Here is a 27,856-nt window from a genome sequence, read left to right as displayed (position 1 = left end):
ATAATGTTATGTGCCCCTTTAGCTGTATTGGCTCCTGGAGGTAAGGAGGGGTGAGAGAGTAATATCTGGGGTTTTAATCCCTCAGAGAACAGATATGACATCAAACCCCATTAGGATCAAATCTAGTCACATCATTAAAAATCTGCATTTAACATAATTTTGTAGATTGCATTACCATTAAAAATTCAGTGGAAAGCAAATCTGCATTTATCATAATGTGGTGCTGGATATAAATGTCTTCAGTTAAAACTAGGCTAGACTAAACACTTTATCTGTTCTTGGAAACATCTGCACTCACTCGGGTAATGGGCTGGATCTCTTAAGTCTTTCCCTGGAGCTTCTAATTTGTAGGCCAATTTTGAAAGTAAAACTAAAATCAGAAAAACAGAGGCATCCCTGAAGTCTTGAAAAAATAAGTAAGGCATTTACTTATCAGAGACACCCAAGTTCCCATTGTAGCTGTTATGCTGATAATTAATCTTACATCCTCAATCTGACTTTCATAATTTATTTATATCATAATATTTATCCACCTAATACCTAGCAGTGCTGCAGAGATGAACAAACCACGGCTTGCGTGTACTTTGAGCGCTGGGCATTGCAAGACTTATCAAACCAACATCCCTAAAAGCTTAAGATAGTGGTAATAAGATTAAAAATTGTAAAAACAATTTGAATGAAAGTGGTAAGAAAAGATGTGCCCTATATGTAAAAAAAGTAAGTTAATATACAGTTTTTGTGTTCAGTACCAAATGCAATCCTCGTTACTGCTCTGCCACCCATGCCAATTTAAAAGCCACGCATTTGTGCGGCGAGTTTAGTTCAGGTACACTGCCCAGTTTCCAGTTCCAAAGTACAAGTTACTTGACAGAGCTGCAGAGGGGTCAAGTGATTTGCACAAAGGTAAATAAATAGTTATCCGCTCAGCCGAGAGTTAGGACCAATATCTTGACACCCACTCCCACACCATTTCTGACCTCCACATAGAGCGCACAGCACAATGCTGGAAGACTCAAACAGGGAGCAGAAAAAACAGACTGTGTAGAGAGGTCATCTACTTTTTTTCCTCTACTTCTGGCAGGGACAAATCACGTGAAGCTTCGGCTTGTGCCACTGTTATCCTACATGGTGTTTCCTTCGCACATGAAAAAGCTAACTTGGAAAAGCATGGCTTTTCATAGAATCATAGAATGGTTTGGGTTGGAAGGGACCTTAAAGATCATCTAGTTCCAGCCCCCCTGCCATGGGCAGGGACACCTTCCACTAGACCAGGTTGCTCAAGGCCTCATCCAGCCTGGCCTTGGACACTTCCAGGGATGGGGCATCCACAGCTTCTCTGGGCAACCTGTTCCAGTGCCTCACCACCCTCTCCGGGAAGAATTTCTTCCTGATATCTAATCTAAACCTCCCTGATTTCAATTCATGCCACTGAATCCTCCAGATTTAGTCCTTCACATAAAGGCCTAAAAATACCACCTTCTGAGAAAGCAGTCCTATATCACGTTACTCATTATAACCTTGAAGATGAACTAGATTTTTAACAAAATCAAATTTAATTTCACAGGTTTCTATAATTACAGGTTTAGAAAATGACTCAATCTACTAAATTGGAGAGAATTTCAGTGCTGCAGAAAAGCTCAGCTGATCCTCAACATCTCTAGGCTGGCCAAGGTACACAAAAACACCATGTAGTTCCTGATGGCATTTCAAGCACGTACCCCAACAAATATCAAATCAAGACTCTCTCATGTTAACCTGCTAACAAAATGGCACTTTGTTTGTTCAGACTGTAAACTGCAATAAAGTGAGTGGTCCAGCTTGCTTCATCCAAATGTCTACAGATAAATTTGTGACTATTTAAAAAAAGCAAGCCTTTTAGTACTAAGGGTGATGGTTCATCCTACAGAACACTTGCAAGTGTTATTTGTCCTACTCCTTTGAAAATGAAGGATGTAAAGCAAACAAAAGCAAGCTCCAAACACCTGCAATTCATACATCAAGAAGCTAATCTTTGGCAGGTTATCATCAAAAGAACTCGACCTCAAGGAGCCAATCCCAATGAAAATTAACAATGAACAATAATGCAGGCAGTCAAACATAACTAACAGTGCATTTATGGCAGAAACAAGTCATGCTTTACTAAAATAGCTTATCCAACCTTCATGTTGCTATTTTTGACCATGTTTATCAAGCGAGAATTCACTAAAAGTGAATTAGCAGAGTACGTGAATAATAAAAATAATTGAGGGCTGAGAAGGATAAAAGGGAAGAATGAAATTCAATGGTATCACAAATAACTAGTATAAAATTTAGAAATTGCTTTGATGTAAAAATATGGGAATATTGAAAACCACTACATTTTTATGAAATGTAGAGTTCTGATTCCTCTACTGGACTACATGCAAAGCAGCTACTTTTCTCTAGCTTCCTTGACTTGTATGCAGTTGATCTCAAACAATGGAAGAGTCTAATTAGTCTTCAACGTATCTCCCCCTGTACTGGGCACAGGTGAGGCTGCTCCTTGAATACTGTGCTCAGTTTTGGGCCCTTCCCTGCAAGAAAGACACTGAGGTACAGGAGTGTGTCCAGAGAAGGGCAACGGAGCTGGGGAAGGGTCTGAAGCACCAGTCCTATGAGGAGCGGCTGAGGGAGCTGGGGGTGTTTAGTCTGGAGAAAGGGAGGCTCAGGGGAGACCTTATCGCTCTCCACAACCCCCTGCAAGGAGGGTGTATTGAGGTGGGTGTTGGTCTCTTCTTCCACTTGACAAGCGATAGGACAAGAGGAAACAGCCTTGACTTGCTCCAGGAAAGGTTTAGATTGGCTATTAGGGAAAATTTATTCACCAAAACCATTGTCAGGCATTGCAATGGGCTTCCCAGGGAAGTGGTTGAGTCGCCATCCCTGGAGGTATATAAGACACGTAGATGTGGTGATTAGGGACATGGTTTAGTGGTGGACTTGGCAGTGCTGGGTTAACGACAGAACTTTGTACTCTCAAACATCTTTTCCAACCTAAACAATTCTATGATTCTATATAATGCTGATACAATATTGTGTGTTCTCGACTGCCATATTTGCTCAGATTTAACTTAATTACTAAGTTTTTGTACAGATGTCTGTCTTATTGCTTCTTCCTTTATTTCAGCTATTTTTATCTAGTGAATGCTCAAAGACTTTTAAGTCTAGGAACCTTGTAAACACTTGTGTAATCTGTACCCTGCTGGGGCTGGCCATGGTAATTTGTCAGTTTTATTTGCAGCAGGCTATAACTAAACCTTGCCAGATGTAAATCATCTTTTTGTACTGCTGCTTGCTGTTTCAGTTACAAATGAACCTCGTTTCTTACCTTAACACATCAAGAAAGCTAGGAGGTTCCAGGAAAATTTAGAAAACCCCAGGGTCCCCTACTGCAAGGCTTATTATGCAGTTTAGCAACTGTTTAAATACTGAGCAAATAGAGGGAATAGTCTCTGTAGGCAAGTTTGGAGTGCAATCAGGGTGTGTGACTGCAACAGAAAAACATACTGAAGCCTCAATCTTGTCAATTTAAGCACCACCTGCAGTGACAATGGTGAAACATGGGTGACAACACAGACTAAGTACATTTAAGAGTATGAGTGCCTAAATGGGAAAGTACTCTTTGCTAAAGCCTATTCTCAATAGGTATCCTTGGGTTTTGGTTTGTTTTGAATAAAAATTGCCTGGCTGAGACAGATGTTTATCGTGTCTAGTGGCAACAGAAGACACTTTCTAGGAAAAGCATGCACATCCAGCTACTTGCTGTGGACAGTCCCATAAAACAAGTCGTGGTTCCCCTTTGAAGCTCAGCTGGCTAAAAGGTATAAAGGATCCCAAATCCCATGTCCTGTTATATGATGGATAGTGGGCTGTTATAAGGGGCACAAAAACCTATTCCTTCCATGTCAGCACCCTCCTGAGACTCAAGTTGGTATATTCCCAACAAATCCCAGCAGGTATTTCTATAATAGTGACAGATATTTTCACTATGATTTTCCATCACATAATGGGATTATATATCCTAACATTGTTAATTTTTGACTACTTTATCAGCTTGGTTTTTACTACTTTACTGACTTCTTAATCTTGGCACAACACTGTGTCATGCAGAAGACTGCAAAGAAGTAACAAGCACCTTTATAAAGGACACTAAAACAATATAGTATTGGTAGAGACAGAGCTATAGATCACTCCTCATACAGCATTGACAACATTTTGAGTATAAATAAAGGCTATAACGGAAGAATTTTAAACCATCTTTTCTAAGCTGTTAGTATGGTTGATTATTTGCCCGTAACCCAACTGCTGCCACTGCAGAACCAAAGATTTCTTGAGCCGTAACTGGCTCACTTCTGTGCACTCTGGATTCCCTTACCTTGAGTGAGCTACAGCTTTACTAAGAGTCTTCAGCTCCTTTCCTTTTTCTCTAAATGGGGAGAGCCTCTTGACCGGTTCCGGTGGATAAGACTAAAAGTGATGAAATAGAAAATAAATATTACAGTGTTAATTAAGAAGAGCTTAGTGCAGAGGTGTTGTTATGTGCAGATTCAGGGTTCAGTTTTAATCATCAAATATTTTCTGAGATGGCTATCGTCTGTGGCAGCGTTGTCTCATTTCACAAGCATGTAAACAAGTCTCATCTGATACTGATGTGCATGCCCTCGTGTACATGTGTTCCAGAAGCTGTTTACTCACTGGCTGACTTCAAGTTTGACAGATCTTACAGGCAGTTAAGCACCCAAGAGCATCATTAAACTGTGAGACAGGAAGAAGAGATTGTTCAGTGGCCTAGACTTAAGGAATGACTGCTGTCATGCATTGACAAACCACAGAAGTATGCATGGGGGAAACCTTTTAGAAGGCCCAACCCAGAAAAATTTTCAGTCAGACTCAAAACAAGGAGATTGACGTTTGTAAAAAGCAAATCAATAAGAGAAGCTCCACAATCATTGGTTTTGGAGCGCAGAATGTAAACTCATTGTTTTCTCTTTTATTTTTTAAAAGTGTACAAAGTCAGCAATTTTACGTAAGGCAACTAAAATCCCCTACTTAGTACATTGTTCAAAATGCCTGCAACATTTTTGTTTCTGAGCAGCCATCGAGCTGAAAGCTTATAATTGCAGTTGAACTAGCCCTGGCTTAGAAGTACCCTTGGGGTTTCCACAGAACAGCGGCATCAGCTGCACAGAATTACGATTGCATGCTGTGCATATGCAGTGGTTTGGCATGTGCTAGGTAATAAAATACGCAGCTGAGGCAGTGCTCGATGCGCAGGAAGTGCATGGCTAAACTGCTAGCTGTCAGGAGGCATAGTGAGGTGCAGCCTGAGTGATTCCTTGGGGCAGTTCCATCCATTCACAAGTGTTCTAAGTGTCCAGAAAAATAAATTCCCAGTAAAGAAAATAAAGAAGATGCTTTATTATGCCCCTGGGAAAGCATGCAAAAGTCTATTGCAGATCTCACTTGGATCTGTAGAGAAAATGCTCGCCTACCCAACAGGGGCTGCAACTCTTCCTTCAAGTCTTTATGCACGTGTAACGTTTTTGATGGCTGAAACAATTGCTGCTCTGTATGGACAGCAGTTTCCGCAATACGACTGAGCTGCATACTTCACCCTTTGGTACTATGTTTTTAACTTTAAGGGAACGTTCTGGAAAGTGCAAACAAACAAAAGACTTTGTACTAATGAGATGCACAGATAAAAATAATAACTGTGAGAACTGAAAAGAGAAATATCGATAAATGAGTGTTTTGGTGGAATGTTTCTGGTATTCAAGACAGAGTGCTCTGGCCAGTAAAACAGCTGGCACAGCTGCACTTTTTAGCGGGATTTCACAGCACATCTTATTTTCAACTTTGTTAGGTTCCAACAAGCATGAGATACCTCACTGACTGATCTGCATTAGAGAAAAAGGAAACGACTGGGCTGTGATAGGTAAGATATTACTGGATGCTGAAGTCAGGCTAACACTTGTGCTTGCGTTCTTAAAGAAACACACTAAAAAAGAATTTAAAAAGTCCTTAGTGTTAGTTGTCAGTTTCATATAATTGCAAAGGTGCCATCCTTTCTCTATTGTTTACATTTTTTATTCTCTTTATAAAAAAACCTTACAATCCAATCAGCTGCCTGGCATCCAGTTTTGTTACGAGGAGAAAGGAGATGGATCATATTTTAAATAAGCTAACAAAGACAAGATATGATGAAATTAAAACATTTTGCTGGACTGTCAAATAAAAATCAGGGAAATTGTTACAGGCACACAGAGACATTAAAATGGGTTTTAATTCCAACATTTATTCATATTTCAAAGGCCTGCATTGCTTTGGGATAGATAGCCACACTAGAGCTGCACTGTAACTCTGCACTGTATGACAGGCATAAATCCAGATCAAAGAGATCTTGTTCTCACTTGGGTGGTCTTGGAGGAATTAGAACAGGACTCACCACAGTAACTGTTCTGTGCTGACCAAAAAGTGGCATTTAAGTAAAATATTGGCCTTTCAATATTTGAAATTGTATGTGAAGGTCACACCAGGCAAAGGCTGAAAAACCAGGCACAGGCTACAGCTTCAACAACTATTAATTTGTGTGGCTCTACAGAACACCCAAAGGAACAGGCCTTTCAGCTTCAGGTTCTTGAGGTCTAAGGACGTGCAATACTGACCTATGTACTTTAATAAAAATACGAATTTTTGAAATAAAAAGTACAGTTTTGCACAGAAATGGCTAATACATTCAAAATTAATGTAGTTTAAAGGACAGTCTTCTAGAACTGACACATTGAAAAACTAACACAGCGAAATTGTGAATCTGTAAACTGAATTTTCAGAACCTCATTTTTACCAATTACAATAGAACCCTCTGTCTCACTCATCAGCAATTTTTTCCAATACCTTCAGGAGAAGCTTTACTAGATAAAAACCTATGAAATGTTCATCAGTCAGCAAAAGGCTCGTTCCTTATGTAAGGCTTTAAACCTTGAATTCTGCACACAGATACCTATATGAATAATTCAAATATGATGTCTGTCTGTTGCCTTCTTTAACTCCATCTTGAATTAAGGCATCACCAGTACTCTCACCTTTGGACCGGAAGAGTACTTCTTAGTAGTAACCTCAGCCACTTCTTTGGGTGTTTTTTCTTGCACATTGTTTTTCACTGGTTCCTAAAAAATGAACAAAAACATGTAACTGTATTTGAAATACTGCTAGATACCCATACTGTAGCAGGTCATAATTTTCAAAACTAAGTGGTGCAAATAAATTTTTCTAGAGAGGTGGAAACTAAAGCAAAAATTATGGTCATTCTATTGCAGAAAAACTTAAAATGTCACTAAGTAACTTTGGTGAACAAATAGACTATCACATAAAGTAGCTGCTGACAAGCTGCTGAGCAAAATGCATACATGCTTTCTAAATTACTGTGCTTAAATACTTAGAAAATGTAACTTTTCTGATGGAAGACTGTTATATAGACTACTGTGTCTAACATAAAAAGAAAATCCAATTTCCCAAACCAGGAATAGGAAATTACTTCCCTGTAATTGCTCTTCCCTGAAGATACACACTGTGATAGACCACTATCCTTGGGAGGAAGGCACAAGGAAGGCACAGACTCATAAAAAGCCCTGAAGTCAAACACAAGCACACTTTTAGAACTCATTCAACCATCCATTTATTCAAGGAAAAGGAAGACATATTCTCTCCTATTAAAAAAATGGTGTAAGTAGATTAAATAAAGACTTGAGATCACTCAGTAGTATATGGTGCTCTAAAAGGATATGAAAACAGTAATTCCTTTCTGCACTAGTTTTAGATCAAAGAGCTCATTTATTGATTCCAAGCAAAGCTGGAGGTCCTAGCAAGTCACATCCATGTAGTCAGGGTAGAGCTGATGTACAAAAAAGGCTGCACAGCAGACTCAGAGCTGCGGATGAAATACTTGCTACGCTGTACAGCCTTTGCAGAACAGAGCAAAGCCCAGAAACATTCAGTATTTTAAAAAAATGGAGCACAGCATTTTGCTTGTTGGAATCTTGACTCGAGAATGCAAAAAGTCATTTCCAAACACGCTCCTACATAACATTTCAGCAGAACAAAGGTTGAAAGTGTAAGGAGCAGTATCTTCACTCACTGGAGACCTGCAAACACCAAGGTTCTAACGTAATGACTGAGGCAGCCCACAAACAAGTAGAAAACTAGGCAGGGGAGAAGTAACCCAAACCAGAAATGGGACGAAGAGCAAAGTAGCTGGAATGAAATAAAAATCTTCTGCAGCCAGAGTGCAAGGATGCACTAATGAAACGTCAGAGAAGTCTGAAGGCTCCATTCCTTTTTATGCAATTGGGGTGCACTTGACCAAGACTGGTCAGCAGTAAAGGCAGAAGGCAAACTGACATGGCTCAGAAGCACAAGTCTTCCTACCAAGAAGCCCAAGAGCCTTGGGCTTGAAAACCTCAGTCACGCACTGAACGAGCGGGGAATCGTTGCACAGCCTGAGTGCACACCCATGGGAACTGCTAATCAGAGGAGATTGCTGGGGATGAGTATACATTCAGTATGGACAGGCTATTAGGTTGAACTTCTGGGAAAATAAAAGTATTTGTCATTACAGAAATTTAATCTTAATATTAGTTTTGTTTTTCTTTTCCCCCAGAGATCAGTTACTTATTTTAAACATTTGTAGTAAGAAGCAGATTCTGAATACTAAATGTCTATCTGTGAAAACAGGCTTTCAAAATCAGACCAGATTTTATAAATGAGCTGCCAAACAGGAGCCTTTTTAAAAAAAATAAATTCCAGCATAAGAAGCCTGAAATATTTGTAACTACTTTTCTCCATACTCATGAACACAAATCATCTATCCAGAACATAATTGTCTTTTAGGATTATTTATTTCCTCCAATTTACACTTCTAAATTTCAGAGTACTCTTAAAAGTAGAAAAGTGCCAGATGGATAGAACGAAAGACTTTGTAGGTTAAACACCTTCAGGGAAACTGGTACAGAAGCATTTTGGTTCTAAAACTGCAAAAATTTTAATATTTTGGGCAACATTTAACTTGTATCAGGGCAAACTTCTTTGTCTGAGTACAATGAAAAATCCAAGAATTTCAGGTATTTGGACATCCTTCAATCTTCTTTCTCCTTTCCTGTTACCATTTCCATATGGCTACCTTCTCTTCATTCCATCTCTATTTGTAAACTGTAATGGTAACCCCCCCACAGCATCACCCCACAGCACAATAAGCAACAAAACCAAAAACTGTGACCTGTGTCAGTTCCCTCATCACCTTCGTCTCTGCTACAGGAATAGCACGCAGCAGACTGATGCTGGTGGGACTTCATTTTTAAATTGCACACATTATCTGTATTTAAAGAGAAAGCTATAAGAAATCTGATTTGGAAGAGAAGCATCTTACACTCCAGGAACAGCAAGAGTTCCAGTCTGCTTTGCTCCTGACACTAAATCATTATTTTTATTTCTGCAGAAGCAGCAAAATGTAGACAACGGCCAGGTACCACTGCTTTTACAACTGGCAATACCTGGAATGACATGATTAAAGCCAGCTGAGAGTCTGTCAACAACTTACTACTCGAGGGAAGGAAGAGTGGTCGAACGTAGCCCTGAGGTTTCAATGGCTCAAAAGTACCAGTACGCAGGCCACTAGTATAGGGTCTGGAGCCAGTTAGCTGGATTCATTTCAAGTCTCTAATGCCACAAAGCACTGAAGACAAGTTTTCTCAGGTGCAACATTTCCCTGCATCCTGCCTCTGGCCAGCCAGCTCTGCCAGTTCATGGGGGAAGGAAAAAGAGCTGTGAACCTACCTAACCGTTACACGGTTACTCAGGGAGGGAGGTATCACATATACCACCCCCTCCACCCAGGCACTGACCACAGAATCACAGAATGGTTTGGGTTGGAAGGGACCTTAAAGACCATCCAGTTCCAACCCCCTGCCATGGGCAGGGACCCCTTCCACTAGACCAGGTTGCTCCAAGCCTCATCCAGCCTGGCCTTGGACACTTCCAGGGATGGGGCATCCACAGCTTCTCTGGGCAACCTGTCCCAGTGTCTCACCATCCTCCCCGGGAAGAACTTCTTCCTGATATCTAATCTAAACCTCCCCACTTTCCATTTAAACCCGTTACCCTTTGTCCTGTCACTACAGGCCCTTGTAAAAAGTCTCCCCCAGCTTCCTTGTAGCCCCTTCAGGTACTGGAAGGGGCTATAAGGGCTCCCCGGAGCCTTCTCTTCTCCAGGCTGACCCCCCCCAACTCTCTCAGCCTGTCCCCATGGCAGAGGGGCTCCAGTCCTCTGAGCATACTCATATCCCTCCTCTGGACTCACTCCAACAGGTCCATGTCCTCCTCATGTTGGGAGCCCCAGAGCTGGATGCAGTACCCCCTTCCTCGACCTGCTAGCCACTCTTCTCTTGATACAGGCCAGGATACAGCTGGCTTTCCAGGCTGCAAGTGCACGGTGCCAGCTCATGTCCTGATAACGTGAATCAATCAGCTTTATCACAGGAAACAGAAGGGAATAGCTTCCTTTTCTACAACATATGTTTCATTACAATGTCATGTATTGAAAAGGTGTAATCTGATCTTAAAACATTAACAGTACATAGTTATAGAACAGTAGAACTATCTTTTCAATTTGCAGTGCAGATATAAAAAAATACTGAAATAAAACAATACTGGCATGTCTAATTTGTTAAACTCCATATATTATCATGACAATCTGAACAACCTTTGGAGTTTGGGTGTTGTGGGTTTTTTAGTGTTTTCAACTTACAGAGACTTTCCTCATAGTTCATCTAATTTGTTTTTAAGTCATCAAAAGGTTTGTTTCAGTGATCATTTCTTGCTTTCATTATAGTCAAGTAACAAACTATCATACAACTCCACACGTAAGAAACAGTAATTAAAAAAATATATAAAGTGATAGATGAAACAATCATCCAAAGTGAGATTACACGAGGAAATGACAAAGGTTTTCATGCAAGTGATAACAGCCATTTTTGGTGAGATCACACCCAGCAGCTCTAAGTGGAACGAACTGCAGAAATACTGCAGTAGGTGGAGCTCGATGCCATCTGACTGTCTGTAGCTCTGGTCCCGAGGACCTGGAGGTGACCTTCAGTGCTATCAGAGGTGGCTAATGGCACACTGCCTTAGACAGCGCTTTGTTCACCCAAAAATACTTAAGAGCCTTCAATTTTCTTTCTAAAGTTGAAGAGGACACACAAAGTCCTTTGAATAGCTTGTTTCAGTCTCCAACCACCGCCTGCAGACTCCCAATTTTATCCTAACAGCTCCCAAATACTTCCACTTTCTCTTCTAAATAATTCTGGAGATTAAGAACAGTTCAACCCTGACAAATCCTTCCTTTTATTAAGCATTCGCTCCACTTCATACACCTGCCATCTCTGCAGACATCATTCTGTAAGTTTGGAGAATGTCCACCTTTCTTCTGAAATTCTTACTGTGCAAGAGCCTGAGCCGGGGCTGTGTGTGCCACCTACGGATGGGGAGCCGAGGTACAATAAACACACCCTTGGAGTGCACACTTCCAATTTGTTATGCTTAAGCTGGTGAAATAACATGTTTCCTTGGCAATTCCTGAAGTTTTTTCATTCTGGGTAACTCCTTAAGTTCATGTTATTGTCAGAAATAGCAGACTGACACACCTATCGCACTCTTCTTCCTTTTAAGACATCACTTGAATAGAAGCATTAAGATTACATTTGCAAACTGAATGTGTTTTGATGAAAACAAACCAGCACAGCCTCATCACAAGCCAATATTTCATCATCCAAACACACGGTTGACCTGGTAAAATGTACTTTTTAATTTTACAGAAACATTCATAAAGCTTGGGAAGTACTACCTATAGAGATGACTACTGCTGCTCTGCAGGTGGGATTCTAAATGTTGAATTTTAAAGGCAGTATTCTAGCCAAGTACTCAGGGGCTTGGGGTTTTGTTTCTTCCCTTTTTCTTTCACTGCTGCTGCTCAATACTGACCCTTCCTGCCCTTTCACTAGAATGTGGGAACATGGAACAGACATCAGGACTGAAACAGAATTTTCAGTTAAACACAAGAGGCTCTGAGGCAAAGGACTCCACTAAGAATATATGGCAGAAAACTAGGATTTCTTTAAGTGCAATGCTGGTTTAGTGCTTCAGCTTAAAAAAAAACCCACAACTAAATCTGCAGATATAAATATATATCAGCATCCAAGACAAGTTACCTGATTTGTTGAGGTTGTGCTGTACCATATCAATAATGCAAAGCCCTTTGCAGTCGAGAATCTCTGTTGCCAAGGGAAGCACTTGCTAAGAGCTACTGCAGCAGCTCTGTTTCTTGGTCTCTGGTCAGAAACAATTCTGATATTGATGGAAAGGGGCATCATCCCACTGTTTTACCATGGGGTGTTGTAATGAGCAAGGGAGTTCCAGTCCTGTACTGCACTCTAACGAACACAGTACTGTCCATACAGGCATATCAAGCAAACAGAAGGAGGCAGCTGAAAAGTGAGAGAAAGGCTGTCTGCTAATGAAGGCAGGAGAATGAAACTTGAAATAAGTAGATTAAATTTCACCTCTGTCAGAAATTTCCTCTGACATCCTAAATAAAACATTTAACAACTTATCGCAGCTAACAGAAGCTGCCTTTTTTTTTTTTTACTACAATGAATTTTAGTACAAACTCCACAGCTCATTGTGCCTCTACTGTCTCTGAAATGAGACAAATACTGCTTCTCTTTCATTAACATTTATGAAGTATTCAGATACTATAGTGATGGAAACCATATGTAAAGAAAGGCTGTTTTCATAACAAAAGCAGCTCAAATAGCTTGGTATTGTTTATTCCATCGATTTCCTTCTATTTATCATATTCTTTGGGAAAATCCTTTTTTTATTTTCTTGTCTCCAAAGACTATTTACCTAATTCTGCTAAGTTTGGTAAGCTCTGTAAAATAATCAGATCAAATTAGTCTCAATTGCAATACTCTTGTTGTCAGTGCATTTACCCTACAGTTACTTTTACCCCTTAAGCAATTACCTTATTTGAGCTGCCATCTCTATAGTTTCCATAAACTCTTTTCATTAAGATGATTTGAAAGTGTTAAAATGTGTCCTTGGAAGTCAATGCAAACAAACAAGCAAAAAATATTACCACTTCTGTATGACATCTCTCTCTATATTGCTTATATACTTGTCTTCCGTCATTCACATGGTCTCTGGGCAACAGGCCAGTAGTTTAGGTATAAGCAGTACTCCCAAAGCCTTTTATTCACGTTTGTGATTGCATACTGGCAATGAAAATATTACTGGGCCTTAGCTATTGCTTTATAGACATTTTTCCCTACTGCAGTCAAAATTACTAATGTTGTCTCCAGATCTTCTTCCAGAAGACCAAGTGTCCCTCACACATTTTGGATTGCCAGAAATCCACTCCAGTAGAAATTAAAAATTCACTCTACTGAAGAAAAACCCTTTTACATCACAACAGTGCTCACTTGCATTTAGTAGAGTTTAAAATAGACTGCAAAAGTGCTAAAAAGAACCCTTTACATACAGAGGGCACTAAGAAAGCAGAAACATCTACAAACGTTTCTAAAAAAATTAGTTTCTTACTTCTGTTAGTCTAACACAGGATTTCTATTGGAATACCATGCTAAAACCATGAAAGTTCATGAACCCAGGCAGGAGTACCTAATAAAATTATCAGATCGATATCTGCTACAGCACAGGGTCTCTATTCAATCCAAAAGCAACAAACGAAAAAAGGAGCATGCTATTCTGTTTTATTTCATAGTGAGAATGAAGTTAATTTGAGAAAGAGTTGGGGGAAGACACAGCTGGAAAGCAGAGTTACCAGCCTCAGGAAATTCAAGGAAATGTAATTGAGAACAAATTATCTCTTTAATTACTTTTGACCAAATCAATAAAAACCATGGAATAAAAAGCATGATGACTGCCACCTGGTAGAGGACAAAGAACACCAGAGTTGAAATTTGACACAAAACTAAAACACAGCCGTGTTAAGAACAATCAAAGCGTTTCTCTCCTACAGAAGGGGGAAAAAAAAAAGGAGGCTGAGCAGTATTAGCTCAATAAGCAAGCAGTGCACGCAGACATTAATGGCTGGTTTTGACCACTGCTCACTGTTCTCAGTTGCAAAGATTGTTAACCCTTTACTATGTCACTTGGATAGTCTGTCCCATCAGAACTCAGGGATCAGGAAAAAAAACCTCAGAAATCAAGATGTCCTGTTTCCTTATCAACTTCCATAGTTTCTTCCATGCTGGCTTTTATTTACAAAGCTGTTACCTCTCCTTTGGCTTCATTCCCAGCCATGAGTAGTAAAAGTCTCACCTGGAGGTCACAGATGTGTAGAGAAAGCACAGCTGGCTCCAAGTGTGCTGGATGGGACAGCATTCTGGATAGGCAGAGGGACTACAGGGGCTACAACGGCACCCAGTAGCAGGAAAACACCCACATGGTCCCCCTTACTGTAGCAGTTTACCACCTTTAAGACATGAATGCTCACAACGTTCTTGTCAAATAGGAGAGTGGTATTATCCTCTTTGCATGTTCTCCATTCTCCATACAAGGCAAGTGACCTGTTCCTGGTCAGATGAAACGTATACAGAAGAGCGGGGTATGGAGAGCAGGTCTAGGAAGCCAAAAGCTTGCATCTTAGTCTGGAAGTCCCAGACGCCCTCCCACAGTCCGACTGAATCTTACAGCATTTGTCACTGTCACTGGAGAAAGAAGGCAAATTTCTGAACCTCTTCCTTTCTCCTCAACCATGATTTTGTTTAACATTCCACAACTGTTCTTCATGTGGATGCTGAGCACTGAAGTTAAAGTGGATTTCAGATGTGCTGTTGACACCTTGCCCTCTGCCTTTTTCTTCTGTCTTACTGCAACTCCTCATGGACCTTAAGGTCTTTGGAGTTTCAAACAGTTCCTTTAAGAGTCTTAACATTTATATGTGATCAGGATCTGTTTATTTTAGTAACTGCTAGTGAAAGAGTATCTCAAAAAGACTTTACCATATAAAAATCAGTGAGATGTCGTCATCTCCCTACACTGTCTAATTTCTTTACCTTTTTTGATTACTGTTTTTTAAGAATTAGTAAAAATATAGGCCTAACTGTACTTCTGTGAGGTACATTTGTTTATTTTATGGGCTGAGTAAAACAAATTTCACTCTGATGTGACCTTTGCTTGGCTTTGTTCTCGAAGGGAAGCAGAGAAACCATTTTCCATCTCCAGAATTCTGCATCTAGATTCATAGCAAATATGCTGACACGACTGGCTCATCCGACCCGTTAGCAAACTCTTCACAAGGTCCCTGACAATGATCATCGGCTTCATCCTGCTTCAGAGCAGAGCCACTTTAGCTTGAGATGAAATTCTACTGTCTAGCAGAGACCAGATTTCACAGCACCAAGGAAGTAGCATCATGGTGGCTTGTAGCCAAGCATTAATTTTTCTAGAACATTCTTCTGCTTCTTTCTCACAGGTCTCTATAGTCAGGAGGACTGACTGACAAGGACAAGGACAAAGGACTGCAAAATGCTAAACTGGCTCAGGAGCCTGAGACACAGTACTCTACCGTACAATAATCCTCACACTACCTTGTGCTGTCTGAATAGCTTAAATAAATGTTTCACAGAAGTACAGTTAGAATTAGCAAAAATACAGGCCTTAAAAAAAAAAAATCAAAAAAAAGTAAAGAAATTAGGCAGTGTTTTTTATATGGTCAACTCTATGAGATACTCTTTCACTAGCAGTTACTAACTCCTCCCTCCTCTCCTGCCCAGCTTATACCTTAAACTCACGCACAGACCAAGGCTTTCACACAGGGCTAGTACGTCATTCCAGCCCCCCAGTGCCAATTACGTGTAACCTCTACACAACAGACAAGGCAGGATGGTGATGAAGGATCAGTCCACCAAACTAAGTGCCTTTGTTCTCTAAAACCACAGTCGTGTTAGCAGGAGTTTCACAAAATTATTGAAAATTCAATATTACAACACAATTTTTCCCCCCAGAAATCTATGTCTTGTAATTCTAGAATAGGGCTGATTAAAATGCAGCCATGATTAAAAAGTGATTTACTTTTTCAATGGAGAAGATCTGACTTCTACTTAAAGTACCATCATTAGCCCAGGAAAAAAAAGAAAATCTCAGAAAGATGAGCTACTTCCTACTTCACTGTCAGACCTACAATGGAAAAAAATGTCAGGTGACAACATCATGCAGACAATGCAGTGAGATGTGCTATATAGCCTGAGGCAAGAGAAAATGGCTTTGGAGTCTTTTTCTTTAAGTTGCTGTAACCCACTTAGCGAATAAATGGATTTGGAGCCAAACCCATTATCATCACTGCATCCATTCCCACCGAAACGCATTCTCTGAGAGGTCCTGGGAGAAAACACAAACCACTCCTACTCGTTCTGTCGATAAATAGAGAATATTATTCTGCAAAGACTGTTAAGGAAGCATTTTTCATAAAATCTAAATTCATTTTAAACCCCAACAACAAAGAAAAACACACTAAAAAATATGACTGGCTTCCTGGCATAATTTTTCTCAAACAACAGCTGGCCAAGTTTGCCAGACTTAAAAGAAAGAGCTGGTTGTGCTTTCCAAAGGACATCATTTCAAACAAACCAGATCTCAGAACTCAGAAAGAAATATCTTTTCAGCTGGCATAAGGACAGGAAAACTATTGGTAGAAGGGGCAACTAATCAGGGTTAAACTCACCTCAGGAAAGGAATTGGGGATGCATAAGCAAGCCCAGCTTTGCCTGGTAAACAATGCACAGTGGATCAAATGCAAAAACTTTTGTTTTAAGCTCCAAGACAGTTACTTTCAGAACTTCTTTCAGAAAACCTCTTCCATGCAAGAAAGCCGAGTTCAAAGTTATCACCTTTATGTGGGTGATTTTGCTTTACTGATGTCTCAGAACACCTGATAGCTTATGTTAGTAAGGTTTATTAGAACTCATTGCATTCACCTCTATTTGAATTTAAAAAAAAAGGAAGGAAAAAGGGCTTAGAGAGTTTTCCTGGCACTGAAAGTCAAATTACTGGATGTTAAGTTTCTGATTACGTGAGCTAGCTTTTTGTCTACCTAGCATTTATTTCTAGAAGGTCTCAGCCTGATGAGGTGTACTTATTTTTTCCCCACATAAAGCCAGCCAAAGTCTGAGAGCCTTCCAGTGTGAACAATTCTGCGTTAGAAGCCTCATAACAAGCTAAGCTCTGATCTCTGGGCAGACAGACCTAGAAGTGGTTCACACCCTGCACATAAGGATAAGGTGATTTTCAGGAACAGTTCTTAAAGGAGGATGGGCAGGACCAATGGAGGCTGGGAACAGCAATGCCATGGAAAAACCACACATTTATTTCATTAAATGTCTTAGGTCCCAGATCTCTAAGACACTGTCTGCTCACAACAGCACCTGCAGAACTTCAAACTTTACAAACAAACATTGAATTTTGCTACAAAGTAGCAAGGTAAAACAGTATGAAAGCTAGTCAGCATTCCCACAATTAAAATTGGTTACTTTCAGATGACAGTAGAATAAGTTTAGGTGTTTGTGTATGGGCAAGTGAACAGCTAGAATTGCAACAACCAGAGGTCTAAAACACTAATTTATTGTAATTTCACACTGAATGACCTTATTTGCCTGCAAGGAACGTAATATAATGTGTTTTACCATGATTCTTCTCTAAAGAAATGCTGTGAATAATTGGAAGAGCCATGGTGACTTTTCATTACATTTTTATACTCACAGGACACAAAATAAGACAATAATCTTCATGTCTATCCCAGGCTTTACTTTGGCCTTGGCATATTAAAGAGAATGGACATTACCGAACGACTTTCACAGCACAACTTTACAAGGACTCTTAGTAATGAGCTCTGTAACTGTGCTGAAGACTCAAGGTGTCCTATTCAGGATTGTGCAGAAGAGATCCACCTTTGACTTGTCCAGTTACAGACAGTTTGATTTACTCAGAACTAAGCTAGGAAGCATTCAGTCGCATGAACACACATATTTACCAAAGCCCTGCTACAGTAGGCAATTTATTTGGTCTAATACACCTAGTTTGGTAAGAAGCTATCAAGTCTAACATAGTCCTAACCAGTCTGAAAGATTGTATTTTATTTAAAGGTCTGAAAAGCCTTAGGAATACGTCAAGAGTCTAATTTCTGGACAATCCATGTGTATAGCCTAGAATTAGCTGTGGGACTGTAACACATTCTAGTGAAATAGCAGTGTCTTTGGATAAATGCTTAAGTTAATATGTTGTTTCATAGCTCTGTTTTGTGCTGAGTAATCTCTAAACCTCATCTAACAGCAGCCCAAAGGTGTCGAAAAGGCTGGACAGCAATACTGTGGTTGGAGAAGAAAATGTCAAAAGCATAGGGAAACATTAAGCCTGAGTTTGTTAGAGCAATTGTTTCATTTGTATCTTCCCAGCTCACTAGTGGCACTCTAAATGGTGTTATTCTGGGCTCACAGTGACTCATGTTGCTGCGGAAGAAAATAGTGGAAAGCCAACATTAACAGAAGCTCAGCTGATTAAACATCACTTCCTCCCATCTACGGCTTTCCTAAGAAAACCTGTGTGGAGGAGAGCTGTGCTAACAGATTGCTTTCCAAGTAAGAAATCCAAATGAATTACTATTCAGGCCAAGTAGTTATCAAAACTAACCGCTTTTTTCCCAAATTGGTAGCTGGTATCTGTAGATCTTGAGCTTTTGACAAACAAACGTTACCTCCAGTTCAGGGAGTGGGGAAGAAGTTTTGGGTTTTTTCCAAAGACAGCTAAGACTCAGTGACTAGGAAAAACAAATTCCTGCAAGGAAATGTTAGGGAAGTTTAGTAACAGTAATTCTCTTCCATCCTCACATGGATGCAGTTTGCCAGCCTCATCAAGATACATAATATCCTAACACACAAATTAGTGCTACGGATTCTTTCCTCTAAGAATGCAGACAGACTAACCAGAATCTCCAAGCAGATCGGCAAATACAGATTTTGTTTGGTGTTACTTGGCGTGCAGCCATGTACCTAAGGTCAGCACGTACCCTTCCATATGGGGTAGCCAGACAACGGGAACAATATGGGAGGATCATTATGGAATTTATCATTTTCTTCAAATTATGTTTAGTCTTCCAAAATTTAAACTTCTGTATTTATCTGGCACACTATCTAATCTTTTGGATATTCTACATCATATTTTAAAAACTCAGATGATTGAGTCTGTATAATGAGAAATTTAATGACCTGTAAAATGAATAGAGCGCATCTGCCAGCCTTAACAGAAGTCATCGTTTCACCACACGCGCGTCACGGTATGGGACTGACAGTTCCAATGTTGTTTTTTCAGGCAGCCACTCCTGTTGCTTCCCAAAAACAAACATGCATTTTCGGATGCAAGTTGAAGACTAAAGATTATTAAAATGATTATATAATTCTTAAAATATTTTTCCAACACTTTACATATAGAGCAACTATTGTATATGCTATTTATTTAAATGCAAAAATTCAAAGTTTACAAAAAGACAACCAAATTTTAAACGACTGTTTAATTTCACTCAAACATATTCTTGTCAAAGGGTCAAATTCTCTGCTGGAATAAAGATCCTGGCTGATTCCATATTGTGACAGCGATGAATATGGTCCATATTGCAACAGCAGAATGAATATGTAACCACAGACTGTCTGGCACCAACTTCATCCATGATAAACCAGAGACAGATGAACATGTCAAGGAAAGGATCTTAGTGGCTATGTTTTATGCAAGATTACAGCGTGTCCTTTAATCTGGAGATAAAAGTCCCAAACACCTTTTATAACTATACCAAGGTCCTAGCAAACAGCTCAGCATGTGTTTTAGGTATAACACAGTGAACTAAAAATGTCCTCTCTCTAGTTTTGTAATTTATACTAAAACTTAAGCATGCACACACCCCCTGTTTGTACCTTTTCTAGGCTGCATCATCAGATTCAGTTAGCTAGCATTCTGACATGGATTTGACTGGGTTATCTGCAAACAAAGCCCTCTAGCATTTAAACTGTAACTTTAAAAAAGTATTCATATTTAGGAGCTGCTCTACACTTCTTGTAAAAGAAATTCAGTCCAAACTGCTAACGTCTGACACATAAATAAAGGAATAAACACCACAGCTAAACTGTCAAAACTTGACTTTCCAAAGGACAGCTATTTTCAGAAGCATTTTGTGACAGCCGTGCCAGCTGCACACAGACTGCATTACATCTGTGGCCCATTCTCCTTAAGCATTATCTCTGTTTTGATTTCCCATTGTGTATTCCATTAGTTTTAAGGCTTTATGTCACACTGCGATTAAATCACTGTTTTCAAGCAAGTGTCTTGTAGCTGACCTCAGAGCAAAACAGCACAAAGACTTCTTTCATGCCATTTGCTGTTACAACCAATAGGTGCTGGAAAGCCTTGTTCCAAAGCCTCTACCTTACATAGCTAACTTGCTCTGACTTACTAATTATTGTCACACGCCAATTCAGATCTCACACAGATAATATAAGCAAACATTAATTTAGGAGAACAGCTGAAAGTGAAATACCTGAAAAAAATTACATACACAGCATTCTACCAAAAGCAGCTTTCTTAAAAGGGAAGGATTCAAACATTTCTGATGGGCTAACGGAAATGGCAAAGTGACTATTTGGAAAAGGTTTGTTGTTTTGACTTTTTCTTTTTTAATCTGTTTTTATCTGCTTTCACAAAAAGATGAAGTGAGCTCACTGTCAGCAAGAGTGGTTTCTGACTGTCAGACAAAGTTGAATGGATTCTGTGCTGCTGGGCTTTTAGAAAAAAACCCAAAGCTTTCATCCGATGAACCTGGATAGTGAACATTAGGATCCTGCCAAGGTTTAATTTCTCATTTTTCATGGATTAACATCATTGTTTATAGTTCAGGCGGTTGCATAGTGACACAAACTCTAAACAGGGTGACAAGAAACAAACCCAACCAAACAAATAACAATTCCAACACATAGCAACGCCTCTGATGGGAGTTTAAAATGAACTTATTTTACAGAAATCCACCTATGAGTTTCACCAACAGTGGCAGCATTTGTCGAGGCAGAGCTTGCGGGTGAAGTGGCTGAGAACCCTCCAGCGACGGCACAGCTGTCTGCACAGAGGATTCAGCTCCCTGAACTGTAATGAGCAATTTGTCTCACAGCTTTGATCCACTGTCAGTTTAGCTGACACTGACTCCAGGAATTAATTTCTAACATTTCAGAGTAACCTAATAAAAAAAAAAAAAATTGAAGTGGTGTGTGGTACAGATCTGTGGATAACCTATCACCTGCTGCAAGTGTTAACAGAAAAGATAAATATGTTTGTTACCGTACAAAGGGTCTCAGTTTCTTGACTGTGTAAATGCATAACCCTAAGACAATGTATCAACAACATAAAGATCAGACTAATTTAACCACATGCTTTAAGCTAGTACTGTGTTGGCCCTGTGAATTTGAGAAGCTTCCTTAGAGAAAAAGGCTTCCTTTGTACAACTGAACAGATCCTTCAGTTGAACAATCTACCCACTTAGGGAGACAGGTTCAGAACTACAGCGAGATCAGTTTCAAGCTTTTAAAACTATGGAAATGGACTAGAATATGTTTGGGGTTTAATTACAACACAATTGTTATAGATTTAATTATTTTGCCACTGTAATAAATTAGCTGAATGAAAGGTCAAATACTTCTAGCTCTGGCATAACTGATCAACACTAAATGGAGCAGTAAATACCAGCTTTAGAAAACATTTAGGAAGGGAATATAAACTCTTTTTAAATTCAGTCCTACTGTTAGGCTGCCATTACACTGCAGATGGATCACAGTCCATCCATTTCGGTCTGTTCTGGATAAAAATCTTTTGGCAGTAGCAAACTGCCACTAAGTCGTGGCTTAGGGTTGTCATGCTTGACCACTGTGAACCGATGGCAGTCGCACCATTCTTCACCAGCCAACGAACCTGCCAGTATCAAGATGACCAGTAGCACCTGGGAGCCAGGGTCAGACAATACCAGAAATACAGAAGTCACCAGTCTAGTCATGAGGGAATTCAAGGTATGAGACACATGTGTGAGTCTTACTCTAAAACTCTGAGACAACAGGTTTGACTTTCTTCCTTTAACTCTCCAGCAGAAAAAAAAAAAAATGTTTATGCTTTATTTTTAGGCCACAGTGATGAGATGACTCCATTTATTCTTAAAATAAATAGCTCCCCAAACAGCAGGGCAAACCAATAGCTCTGAGGATCATTTGTTATCTAATAAAGCTGTAAGTCTTCCTCTGCCTGAACTGGGAACTAACAGGTTCAAGGGGTACAAGCAATGAAAGAACGACTTTGAGGGGGGAGGGAGGAATCAACTGAGGTGGAGCTCAGTTCAATCACACAGTTTCTGAAGCACTAAGAGGGAAACACTGACACATAGTGGGACCAAATGATGCCATCAAGGAATCATGGATACACCAAGAACCTCAGTACAGAGACGAGGCTATCTGAGAGGGCTGGAGCACCTCTCCTATGACGAAAGGCTGCAAGAATCGGGCTTGTTCAGCCTGGAGAAGAGGAGGCTCCGAGGAGACCTCATTGCAGCTTTCCAGTATCTGAAGGGGCTACAAGGGTGCTGGGAGAGGACTTTTTACAAGAGCCGGTAGTGATAGGACAAGGGGGAACAGGTACAAATTGAAAACAGGGAGGTTTAGGTTAGATATCAGGAAGAAATTCTTCACAGAGAAGGTGGGGAGGCACTGGAACAGGTTGCCCAGAGAAGCTGTGGATGCCCCATCCCTGGATGTCTTCAAGGCCAGGCGGGATGAGGCTTGGAGCAACCTGGTCTAGTGCAAGGTGTCCCTACCCATGGCAGGGGGGGTGGAACTGGATGATCTTTAAGGTTCCTTCCAACCCAAACCATTCTGTGATTCTATGATTCTATGATCACCGGGAACCATTGGTTGCACTTGCAGGGAAGAAACAAACCACCGAGGCCAAAACTATTGAAGTAAATACATTTTGGACTGCAGCACTGCATTCCAAGGACTGCTCTAACAGATGAGGAATGACATGATTTCACCCTCACTGAAGTGCCACAGGCACTTGCTCAAGGCCAAAGACATAGTAGGGTGCACTCACAGCGACAGGATTGGCCAGAGCTTCAGGGGGCTCTGTAATTTACTGCAACCTAACTTCTATTGCAGCAGAGAAAAATATTACAAATAGCCCTAACAGCTTTGCAGGCTCTACTTCGAACACATGGATTGTTATCTGAAGCCCAATGTAATATAGCTGGAATTTGCCTTTTATGAGTAAGGAAACTTACTGAAAACTCAAGTCATTCTTAAAAAGGGAAGATTTGTAATGGATGCAGTGTATGAATGAGCAATTACAAATTCAAATATGTCACAACAGCTTTCTGAAGCATCTTTTGACCCTTAAATGAAACTGTGTAGGTGTGTATGCAGTTAAATGCTTGCAGATCAAAATCTAGCAGTGTTTCACTTGAACTGTGCCTTACTTACTCCATGATTACTCCACTGAGGTTGATAGACAGGCATATGAAATATCTGAGGATTCCACACCAATAAGGACAGTGGAATCTGTTTTGTGTACCTGTTAGATTAGCAGAGAGGATGCATAAACCTTTTAGCAGTAAGTCATTGAGGAATTAAGTAAAACATCCCTCTTAATAGACCACAAAAACAGGAAGGACAGTGGAATCTGTTTTGTGTACCAGTTAGATTAGCAGAGAGGATGCATAAACCTTTGAGGAATTAAGTAAAACCTCCCTCTTAATAGACCAGAAAAACAGGTTCTCAACTGCAATACCCCAAACAATGTCACAGCCTAGTTTTCACAAATAACACAAAATAACTCCTTTTTCCAAATGAAGGGAATCCAAAATAAGATTATAACTACTACCTCCATTCCCCTTAAAGAATGGAGGTAGTAGCTTTTGAGCTCTTAATGAAAAGAGTGACAGTTATATAGCAGCCTAATTATCTTGACTATTGTCCCCTAAAAATACTCCCTATCTTAGCTCTCCTTCTGTGCAAATAGCATAACGTTAATTTAATGGAAAGGTCACACCATACCACAAGGAATGTAGTGACATTCCATTATGTCCTTCTCTCCCTGCTTACAGTCCTCCCCGTTGCTGTTGTGCATTCAACACTTTTTCTATAGGCATTTCATGAATAATGAGAAGCTACTCTAGCCATGGAAAGTGCTGCCTTCCACTGCTTGCAATTTAAGACACACCATTCTACAGTCTCAAGGAAAGCAAAACACCAATATGACTCTACACAAATGTTTTTTCCTCTGCAAGCCAAACTCAAGCTTTAATTATTATACTTTTTCCCCTCACTGATGAACACCTTCATTCACTTTACCTGCACAGGGAAATATTCCTATTTAAGAACAGGTTTTCAGAGTTCTTAACCTTCAGATCAACATACCTTGAGACTTATTTTCTGTATGAGAAGGATGATTCCTCCTCTGTCACACAGTGTTTGGGGGGAATTAGCAACATGTCCTGGCTAAACTTCAACTGGCTTAAACTTTTGTCTGCTCACTTAAGTTCAGCTCTCATTTTTCAAATGGATATGTTATTCTTCTTCACTTTTCACCCTGAACTCTCAGGTAGTATTGCTCTACTCTGTTGACCACAGTTAACCAGGGATGGCTGGTACAACCTCTACATTCAGCCTGCAATGTGCTTTTGGCATCATTTGGGATAAAACTGATCTATAAATACATTATCCTTCCTGGAAACATGCACAACCTAAGCTACCTATAAATCTAGTCCTGCATTTCTACATTAGTTGTGATTTCTTTTTTCCCCTCATGTGAATATAAAAATCTCCACACTGTTCACTCCCCTGCCCCTAATTAAAAACCTACCACTTCCTACTAGTGATCACACACACAGAGAGGTCCTTAAGTTCCACGTATGCCAAAGACCTCAGCTTTTACCTTCCTGGTACACATACATTCATTCCTGATGTAACTCCACTGAACACCACATTAGAGAAACCTAAAGTGTCTGGTAAGATCAGCATTAATGTTCCGTTGTGCTATCTGAGTGACAAAGGAGTAGGAGCCAGAACCTCATCCATGAATTACAAAGAGTGTTAAACTTACTGCCCAGTGCAAGTTCTAAACCAATCGTACCCATGAACACTAACAAACATTTATTTCTTAGGCACTTCTAGTCCCCAAAGTAACCATCTGACCAAGTGTTACCAATTTGCAAAAGTCATTTTTGTCTGCCAGACTACACCAGGCTCTTCAAATACAAGGAACAGTCTATGTCTTTCATTACCTAACGTACAGGGTATTTGTATGCACTATTTAAGAGGAGCAGACATTAAACCTGTTAAAAACCTAACGTTTTGAATATTCACTGTAAAGACTAACCTTTGGAATGCACTCCTCTCCTGCCCCAGGCATGATATTGCAGATCAATTCCCAAGCCTAGGTGAGCAATGCAATTCACTGTAATAACAACTCAAGTTGTAATCACAGCAGTGTAATGCACCATGACTGTACCAGCAGCTTGACATTTGGCAAGTTTACTAAAACCTTAATAACAATGCACTATTACATTTGTTATGCTTCCCTTAATTCATTACGGAAGCAGCCTTTAGGAACAGAAATTGAACTTTTGAAACTGATCTGACTGGTTTGAACTGAATAGCACGGCGATTGTGTGGACCTTAGCTGCTGTTCCATAGATATGTCAAACTAATTTAGTGATCATAAAGCCTTAATTTTTATAGAACATAACATTTTCAGGTAGTTAGGCTCAGGTCAGGTTTAGCACCTAACATTTAATATTCATGTTGGAAAGTAAAACTATCACTCTTAACCAAATACAAAAGCCCAATCTTAAAAATACAGTTCAGTAAGCATATGCCCTATCTCTAGTCTCATTTATATCACCATTTTTGTTTCACACTCTAAAAGACAAAGCAAGAACACCTGCAGGAAAAAACAAGAGCTCAGGAACGTAAAGTTCTTCACTATAATACCAGGTATATATTTTCCACATGCAACTAGGTACACTAATTCACTTTTCTAAGTCACCTTCTCCAAGATACAAGCAAGGTAACAATTGTCAGCCTCACAAGGTCACAAAGTAAAACATTTGATCAAAACTCTCAGTACACAAGTGCTTAAGTGTTATGGTTAACAGCAGTAAACTCTACTACTTCAGCACTGAAGGACTGCTGCTCTTCTAAAATAGTCATGGATTTCTAACACACAGAGAACTACAGCAGCAGAGTCACAGGTAAGAATAAAAAATGAAATTCAGAAATTCTGCATCAACAACAGCTTCACTGCCTCTGAAATATTCTCAAATACTTGGCTAGCAATGGTGTTACCTTTTGTTAGAATTACTGTGATATGATGTAATGTTCCCCTCTTTCGTCCATGGATGGGTAACAAATAAGAATTTTAGTTCCTCAAAAATGGTGTGGCTGACATTTTTCAACCTTTTAGTAAGGGGTCTTAAAAATTAAAACCAAGTTAAAAGAATCGTATTTATGGTTGAGGCTCGCAAAGGGGAATGAACTTAATTAATAAAACCAACAGTAGCCAGTGTACAGCCTAACAGCCTAAACCAGTGTAAGATTTGTTGAAGGAGGCAGAAAACTATCTGCTACTGCAATTTAAGTGTGTGTCCAATTTTTATAAAAACATGTCTAAAATTGAACTTCCCTTCTTAAGTAATTTGCTGTGTTCTGGTTCTGTCTATGACAGCACCATTAATCTATCACCTCACTTCGCAGCTTCTGCTTATCTTACATTCCACTCCTCCTTTTAGCACCACTCTCACATAACCAAACTGCTCCAGACCACTAGTTCAGTCACCTAAAGCTATACTCTTTCCTGATATTCCACAGCCAAATTATCCAGTCTGCTTATTTACTACTTTCGAATATGCCCTCAAACCCTCCGCATTCAGGCTCACTAACATTTAATAAACGTGTACATAAAAGCAGCAATATAATGGTACGTTATCATTATAGTGCAGATGTCTGGGGGGTCAGTGCCTCCTTGGATGGGTGAGAAGAAAGTCGTGTATGAGAGATGTCACCAGGCTGTTCATATCCAAACAGCCTCAGTTTGGCTTTTGCAACAAGAAACACATCTGTTACTATTTATAAAAAGGTAAAGCAGTATAGTGCTACACTTGCTAACACAGTCAAAGGCTACAGAAGACAGTTAAAATAGGTGAGCAACTCATTCTCTTTACTGGAAATCAGCATTATCCATAGGATGTGTATAATCAGAGTTCCACTTGCCTGTTGCTAGCAGTGACCCTGGTGAAAGCTGGAAGCATAGCTCAGCTTCCACCATGAGAAGTGAAGCACAGATAGCACCTCAGATGGACAACGTGCATGAATTCTGTCCCGCCTGATTACCACCGTGCTGAGAGCTTGCACACATCAGTTATCAATAGAGGTTATGAAGCTTGTAGGAAAAGTCATTAGAATCATAGAATCACAGAATGGTTTGGGTTGGAATGGACCTTAAAGATCATCCAGTTCCAACCCGCCTGCCATGGGCAGGGACACCTATCACTAGGTCAGGTTGCTCAAAGCCTCATCCAACCTGGCCTTGAGCAACACTTCCAGGGATGGGACATCCTGTTCCAGTGCTTGACCACCCTCTCCATGAAGAACTTCTTCCTGATATCTAATCTAAATCTCCCCACTTTCAATTTAAACCCACTACA

The 27,856-nt window shown here is 39.9% G+C and overlaps 1 protein-coding gene across 1 annotated transcript in view; it reads right to left on the bottom strand.

Moving 5' to 3' along the window:
• CCDC60 (coiled-coil domain containing 60) overlaps positions 1 to 27,856 on the bottom strand; it is a 64,829-nt gene that overhangs the window by 30,866 nt on the left and 6,107 nt on the right. Inside the window, 2 exon segments of the mRNA XM_010147534.1 lie at positions 4,394 to 4,485; positions 7,101 to 7,184. Coding sequence (XP_010145836.1) covers positions 4,394 to 4,485; positions 7,101 to 7,184 — 176 coding nt within the window.

Source organism: Eurypyga helias, unplaced genomic scaffold (genome assembly GCF_000690775.1).
Source record: "Eurypyga helias isolate BGI_N326 unplaced genomic scaffold, ASM69077v1 scaffold1602, whole genome shotgun sequence".
NCBI classification, from domain to species: Eukaryota; Metazoa; Chordata; class Aves; order Eurypygiformes; family Eurypygidae; genus Eurypyga; species Eurypyga helias.
This window is presented reverse-complemented; position numbering and strand designations above follow the sequence as displayed.